Source organism: Homarus americanus, unplaced genomic scaffold (genome assembly GCF_018991925.1).
Source record: "Homarus americanus isolate GMGI-L3 unplaced genomic scaffold, GMGI_Hamer_2.0 scaffold32583, whole genome shotgun sequence".
Lineage (NCBI taxonomy): Eukaryota > Metazoa > Arthropoda > Malacostraca > Decapoda > Nephropidae > Homarus > Homarus americanus.
Window position 1 is genome coordinate 36876253 of NW_024713129.1, and position 7998 is coordinate 36884250.

Sequence of the window (7998 nt, forward strand, 5' to 3'; positions counted from 1 at the left end):
CACATATACAGGTTGTGCATTTCTGATTCCGGCCTGAGCACTGGCAAGAACATTTCCAAGCCATGATGTCGTCCTGGGAAGGAGAGGGCAGTGGGAGAGGTAGGAGGTGGTGGTTTGGGAGGGGAGGAGGGGCAGGTCAGTTTGGGGTGTACTGACCGACGAGGCGGTGAGGAACTTGGCGGGGCGGTGCGGGCGGGGCCGGGACGAGCACGGCTGGGCACAGAGCGACCAGGACCGTTACCACTCATGACCAGCTCGGGTTACAAGCCAAGGCCTACGTGGCACTGGCCAACACCAGCACCACCTGCTATACAGTCGCCGGTTCTCCAATAACTATCACCAATATCCACTCAGGAGGCCCACAGGTGGATGACACTGTGATCACTTGACGTACTACACATTCACAAGTAATAATTACAGAAGTTCTGGCTGGTTGTCCCTCTCAAGACCCCGTTTTTTGACGAAAAACCCGTCCCATACAGAATAAGAAATATAATGACATTAATAATAATAATTGTAATAAAGTTATGCTACACTTGTACACATGAACCCATGTCTTCTATATTATTGTGTGTGTATGTACTGTACATATGTCATGTTTCTTATCATTGGGTTTTGTTTTATTTGGGGTTATATTATATTAGTAGGGTGTGTCATAGGAGGGAAGATCAGCTAAAACTAATGGCCCATCACTTTTTTGTTAGATTTTAGTGTATATAAACAGAAAATAATTTCAGTTTCAATATTTTGCAACCTTTTGCTAGGTAAATTTTAGCGTGAAATTTATCGAAAATCTAACGTACAGCTGCATTAGTGCATTACAATTAAATAGTGAACATTGCTTTCTGACTTCATTCTTTAACAACCCAACTAACAATATTTTTTTTCTGTTTCAGATTCTGATGCATTTATAAGTTGATAATATTTGCGATGGCTGCTTGTGTCAGGACGAGGAACCAAAAATCCAGCCATCTCAGTCACTATCTTGGGTCTGGGAGAGAGCTCCTGAAGTCGGAGTTGCCTACATTGAGAGATGCTTTGAGATACGGTGTTTTAATCAGGCAAATCAGTGAAAAGAACCAAAGAACTTACACAAACAAAGACATTGCCAGTGATATGACCAAAGCTGTCTTGGCACAGTACACTCTGGCTAACGCTCAGTTCAAGCCTCCAGTCATAACAAGTCAGAAGAAGATTAGTGAGAGACTGCTAGCCAGTTGGGAAAAGGCAAGAGATATCTCTCTTGGGAGAGGAAAACTTGCAGTTAAGGACAGCTTTGCCAAGCAACTGGACCAGTTATTTGACATAATTACTTGCGAGTGCCCAATTGTTTTCTGTCCTGAGCTTGGATGCGATCGTGACTGTAAATCCGAGGCCCACATCTCCTGTATTTGCAAGGTGAACCAGAAGATTCTCAGACTGAACTGGCAGCATTTGTCAAAGCACAGAGAGAAAAGACTGGCAGTATAGGGGCTCTCATGATTTCTAGCCAAGATATTCCGGAGTCCAAGAGACAGGAGGCTGCCACAGAGAGACAGAAGAGAAGAGTTGCCGAGGAAAAGAGACTTGAGAAGGCCCAGGGTGAGGTAAAAAAGGCCGATGATTGGAGTCAAGCTGATTCAGAGTTTAATGACTTCCCCATGGCTGATCCGAGTGCTGACCAGGAGAATGGTGACTTTGTCCCTAACCCAGAAAATAATGATCCCAAACCTTCCAGGTATAAGATTCGAAATAGGAAAGATATCCCGAGCATAGCTCTGGCCAGCATGCGACACCACACTGGTCTCAGAGAAACTGCAGAGATAGCAACAGCTGCCTGGGTTGACTGTGGTTTGATAACACCTGATGATGTTCACCTGGTGATAGATCATAACAAAGTAAGGAGAGCTCAGGAGAAACTTGTCAGTAACCTAGAAGAGAGTTTGATAAGGGATAAGAGAAATGGAATCAATTGTTTGTTCTTTGATGGGAGAAAGGGATGACACTCAAAGTTCATGAAAGTTGGAGATTCTGACAAGTTGTTCCCTGCCATGGTGAAGGAGGAACACTAATACCTCGCTGCAGTGAACCAGGAGGGAAGTATTTGTGGCATTTCTCACTCCAGAGAAAGATGACATCAGGAAACCAGCGGAGATAGTGGCAGATAACATTGTGAACTGGCTCAGAGAGAGGAACGTAGACCAGACCCTGCAGGCCATTGGAGGGGACAGCACCAACACGAACACAGGGTGGCAAGGGGGGTCATACAGTGGATAGAGCGGAAGATTGGGAGGAAGCTGGTCTGGATTGTTTGTGACCTCCACACCAACGAGTTGCCACTCAGACATCTGATCCAGGAGCTGGATGGCAAGACTCTTTCAAACAACAGATGGTCTGGTCCTCTTGGCAAGATGCTGGACTCTGCCACTGAGTTAGAAATAAATCCGAGCTTTGAAAAAAATCACAGTTGGCCCTCCACTCGTTGAGTTTCTGTACATACCTTGCTCTGGTTGACGACCTGAGTACTGACCAGTACTATGGTTACATGATTTGCAGTGCCATCAAAACTGGGGGTCAGTGCTCGATAGACTTGCTTACCTGCAGATAGTCTTAGCCTCACATTCTAGGTGGCCTGCCAACGGCTCTCAGGTTCTGCAGAATTTGGGTCGCTCATCATAAACTGGAAAGGGAACCAGCTTCAGCCAACCTGAGACTTATTGGTCCAATTCATCGTGAGTGTCTACTTGCCAAACATTCAACACTGCTGTCAAGTCATCGTTCTCCGAAGGTCCGAGGCATGTTTTCTTCCAGCTTGAGCTCCTGAGGAGTCAGCCAAGGAAGGTTGTTCAGATTGTGGAGCAGACTGTGAGGAGATATTCCTGGTATGCTCATCCTGAGGCAGTTCTGCAGACAATGCTCTGCAGTAAGGATGAGGAGGAGAGAAGAGTGGCAGTCAAAAAGATCTTGGATATGAGACTTATGAGAGGATCTGGGCATGACGAATCAGTTGGTGACGATTCTTCAGGGCTCAGAAGACTCCTGGTGTCAATCTAGGTGCCAAGACCCTCACTGATCTCAATCTGGATAACATCCAGGCTGGCAGTGAGCCCCTCTTACCTGCAGCCTCACCAATGTTCAAGTCAGAGCTTTCCTGGACAACCCCAGCATGTCCCTGCCTGGCCCTCGCACACCCAGAGTATAGAGCGTTGTGTACAGCAAGTGAGCGAGGCCAGCAGTCACGTGTACAGCCAGGAGAGGAGGGAAGGCTACATCCGAGCTCAGGTGGTCAGCAGGGAGGTGATGAGTAGAAACAGAAGCAAGAAAGACATGTTCTCTATGGTGTGCAGCAACACCGGGTCGTAGTAGTAAAACCGGTTTTTGTATTTGATGATTTTGTTTTCTAAAGGAATATTAAATGTAATAAATGTGTCAAGATCATTCGTTTCACTATTCTGGATCATTTTCATCCTAATAAATTAACCTGATACATTTACTTTACTTTAAATAAGCTATTTAGTGGTGTTGGTAAAAGGGTGGGAATACTGAATTTTCATAAGATTTCAAGTTAAAATTTACCTAGCAAAAAATGAAAACTTTTCAAATCTGAAGATATCACATGATTCTGCACATAGAACTACATCATTAATACCATGGGCCGATTTTTCAAACTCAAAAAAAAAATTCGCCTCCGTATGACACACCCTATTATATTAGTAATTTTCATTGTTCCCTTCACTAACTAGAATATTCTTTTGTTCTCTTCCAGATGCCATACTACCCTTGGTCAGTTATATGAACAATAAAGCCGAGAAAAGGGTCGAATCTAGTCTTCGTTTTGCCACAATTTATTGTTCATAACTGAAACTGAGTCATAATGGAGAAGTACCTGAGGCCGGAACGTGTGGATGCTACGCCGAACTCTCCCACCGCTTCAAGGGAGTGGCGCCGCTGATTCCGGACCTTCAACACGTTTCTCACCTCAATTTCTGCTCTCGAGCCAGACAAGCTAGCTACTCTCTGCAACTTCGTCTCCCGACCTGTGTACGAATAAATAGCCGACTGTGTCTCGTATGACGCCACCATCCAGGTTCTGCAGGACTTATACGTAAAGCCGAAGAACGAAGTGTTCGCCCGTCATCTACTAGCTATCAGGAGGCAGCACTCGGGTGAGAGTTTGGACGAATATTTACTGAAACTTCATCAGCTCAGCAAGGACTGCAACTTCAAAGCTGTCACAACAGAGGCGAACAGAGACGATTATATCCGCGACGTTTTTATCAACGGTCTACTATCTCCTATGATCAGACAGAATCTCTTAGAAAACAAGACTCTTGATTTAGCTACTGCGTTCGACCAGGCTCGCGCGCTCGATCTGGCTCAAAGAAACTCCGTGTCCTATCTTCGGTCTCAGGCTCCTATGAACACTGCCGCTGTTACTTCACCTGAGAAAATCGACAGTGATGACTCTCCCCTCTTAGCTGCCACTCAACAACCAAAGTGTTTTTTCTGTGGTGGAGCACGGCATAACCGACCTCAGTGTCCTGCGTGTGATTTAACTTGCCACAAATGCAACAAGAAAGGCCATTTTGCGAAAGTATGCAGATCATTTCGTTACTCACCTGCTACTTCATCTTCCACTTGTGCGGTCTTACACTCTCCTACTTTGGCTGCAATATCTGCGACCTCCCCTGGATGTCTCGCTCGATCTACCATATATGTGCTTGTTAATGACGATACAGATACAGCACTCGTTGATACCGTGAGCTCAAAATCGTTTATATCAAACCGCTATATCCAGCAGAAGTCTCTGAAGTGTCATCCAGGGACAGGTCATGTGTCTATGGCCTCGTCTTCCCTATCATCGCCAGTGTTAGGTCACTGTACTGTAGACATTACCCTCAAGGGGAAACTCTATCCAGATATTCGACTAACTGTTCTTCCCGACCTATGCAGTGACGTTATTCTTGGTCAAGATTTCATGAGCCTACATAGTGGTGCTACTATTGATTTCGGTGGGCCTAAGGAGCAACTCATCATTAGGGATAATACAGTTGTTTGTAACCTTTCATCTACTTTGGTCGATCCACCATCTCTCTTCTCTAATCTGACCTCCCCCTGAAACCTGTTGCGAAGAAGTCAAGACGATTTGGCCAAGCGGACAGGGATTTCATCTGAGGTGAAGTCGATAAGATGTTGTCGGAAGGAATAATCGAACCCAGCACTTCACCGTGGAGGACGTAAGTCCTCATCACTACTAATGAGTGGCACAAAAAGCAGCTTGTTCTCGACTACAGCCAAACCATCAACAGGTATACCCAGCTGGATGCTTATCCCTTGGCCTGGATAGACGACTTGGTGACTAACCTATCTCTTTATAAGATATTCAGCACTCTCGACCTAAGGAGTGCGTACCATCAGATCCCTATACGGGATAAGGACAAGCCATTCACTGCCTATGAGGAGGACAGAAGCTGTACCAGTTCCGTAGGGTCCCATTCGGAGTGACGAACGGCGTGGCTTGTTTCCAACGAATCATCGATGGATTCATACGTAGAAACGAACTGCTGGGTACTTCCGCGTACATTGATAACATCACCATCGCCGGTTCGTCTCAATAGGAGCACGATGAAAATCTGTCCAGATTTCTTGATAGAGCAAAAAAGTCAATATTCACCTTCAATGAAGACAAATCTGTCTTCTCAGAAACGTCGATTGATTTGCTGGGCTACACCATATCGCATGGCACTCTCAAGCCAGACGCCGATCGCTTTCGTCCTCTGAAGGAATTGCCACTTCCGAAAGACTTACCTGCTCTACGACGTGTGATAGGACTCTTTTCATACTACTCTCAGAGGATCTCGCACTTTTCCGACAAGGTTAGACCTTTTGTCAAGGCTCAGACATTCCCTCTCCGCCTTCGAAAATCTTAAAAAGGAAATAGCAAGTGCGGTAGTCAGCTCGATTGACGAGACTATTCCATTCGTAGTAGAAACCGACGCTTCCTACTCTTCCATCGCTGCCTCCCTGAATCAAGCCGGTAGACCAGTTGCATTCTTCTCAAGAACACTCAGACAGTGAGTGCGGACCTTCTTCTGTCGAAAAAGGGGCCTATGCTATCGTTGAAGCAGTAAGGAAATGGAAACATTTCCTGTCTGGCAGACACTTAAATCTCATCACCGATCAGCGATCTGTGTCCTTTATGTTCCACTCCAAGAAGCTGGGAAAAATCAAGAACGACAAGATCCAAAGATGGCGGGTCGAACTAGCCTGCTTCGACTTCGACATTATCTATCGGCCAGGGACTGAAAACTCAACTGCTGATGCTCTATCGAGAGCCTTCTGTTCGGCTACCAACCACAACAATCTGTCGGATCTCCATAAGCAACTATGTCATCCAGGAGTCACAAGAATGGCCCACTTCATCCGCGCTCGCAACTTACCATATTCTGTAGAAGACGTCAAGAAGGTATGTGCTGAGTGCTCTACCTGTGCCAAAGTTAAACCTCAGTTCTATAAACCCGACACAACCGCCCTCATCAAAGCTACTCAGCCTTTTGAACGGTTAAACATCGATTTCAAGGGTCCCTTGCCGTCGACTTTCCGAAATCGATACCTACTAACCGTGGTTGCAGAGCATTCACGATTCCCCTTCGCGTTTGCATGCGAAGACATGACTGCGGCAACAGTCATCAAGTGTCTGCGTCAGTTATTCGCTACATTCGGCATGCCTGCATATGTCTACTCGGATCAAGGCACTTCCTTCATGATCCGAGAGCTTTCCTTACTAGTAATGGTGTGTCTACCAGCCGAGCCACCCCATACAACCCAGAGTAAATGGTCAGTGCGAGCGCTACAACGAATAATATGGAAAACCATTATACTCGCTCTTAGGTCCAAGAACCTCATAGAAGCTAATTGGGAATCTGTGTTACCTGATGCACTTCATTCTATTCATTCCTTATTATGAACTGCCACCAACAAAACGCCTCATGTAAAACTGTTCAACTTCCAACGCCGATCAGCCCGTGGTAGTTCGATGCCAACCTGGCTCTCCTCTCATGGACCAGTCTTGCTACGAAGACATGTCAGGAACAGTAAGTACGACCCCCTGGTTGATAAGGTTGAGCTTCTGGGAGCCAACCCACAGTACGCCCACTTTCGATTCCCCCATGGACGACAGTCTACCGTGTCACTCCGAGATCTGGCCCCTGCTGGACAAGCTGTTCCAGATACTGCCGATCCCGAACCTGAAACGACTAAGGCACCTATCTCGGTGCCCCTTGAACCTACACCCTACACTCCAGTGGTTGAATCTCCTTCAAATGATGCTCCTCTGCATGAAGCTGTTTTGACAGATTCGCCATCGCTTCCTCGTCGATCGGGTCGTGTACGTCGGAAACCTGATTTTTACGGTTGTCCTGATGTCTAATGATCAAGATGGGTACACTTTAATAAAGTTATGCTACACGTGTACAATTGAACCCATGTCTTCCACCTTGTTATGTGTGTATGTACAGTTGCCAGCAAAAGTTCTCCCACAGCCCTGTGTATCAAGTTGTGGGAGGACTTTTGCTGGCAACTGTATATATGTTATGTTTCTTATCACTGGGTTTTGTTTTGTTTGGGGTTATATTATATTAATAGGTAATACGTAGTAGGCAGCTACCAAGCAGGGAGCATAATGTATTGTCTAATGGTAGACTCTGCTGCCATATGGCATCACGAAAATTGTGACCAAGTCTTAGGTGAGGGAGGATCAAGTGTAAGACGATCTGACAGCCCTGAAAATATCCGCCTGAGGCATTGTTAAGACAATTATTAATATTTTATTAGATATGTAACGTAAATATTACTGAGTAGTTGTTGGGGTATTATTTGGGTGTGAAAAAGTGAATTTAATGGTTAATTTAGTCGATTGTGTTGGGTGTGTGGTGGAGGTGTTGACAGACTGTACAGGGCGGGGGGATCGGTGGTAGATGCGGTACCGTTCTTGCCTCGCAAGCGAGATGTCACGGGTTC

General features: G+C 45.9%; 1 protein-coding gene and 1 pseudogene across 1 annotated transcript; both read left to right on the plus strand.

Moving 5' to 3' along the window:
• The first annotated feature begins 3853 nt into the window (after positions 1-3853).
• LOC121870823 lies at positions 3854-5909 on the plus strand. Its single transcript, XM_042372795.1, has 3 exons — positions 3854-3878; positions 4035-4573; positions 5598-5909. Exons 1-3 carry the CDS (start codon positions 3854-3856, stop codon positions 5907-5909), a joined length of 876 nt encoding a protein of 291 aa, XP_042228729.1.
• A 269-nt stretch (positions 5910-6178) lies between these two features.
• On the plus strand, positions 6179-7408 carry LOC121870834 (annotated as a pseudogene).
• The last annotated feature ends 590 nt before the right edge of the window (positions 7409-7998 follow it).

Coding starts and splice junctions, on each gene's coding strand:
- LOC121870823 (XM_042372795.1), top strand. CDS start 3,854: ATGGAGAAGTACCTGAGGCCGGAAC. Junction 3,879..4,034: donor GAAGTACCTGAGGCCGGAAC/GTGTGGATGCTA, acceptor ACGAATAAATAG/CCGACTGTGTCTCGTATGAC. Junction 4,574..5,597: donor AGAAAGGCCATTTTGCGAAA/GTATGCAGATCA, acceptor TCGTCTCAATAG/GAGCACGATGAAAATCTGTC.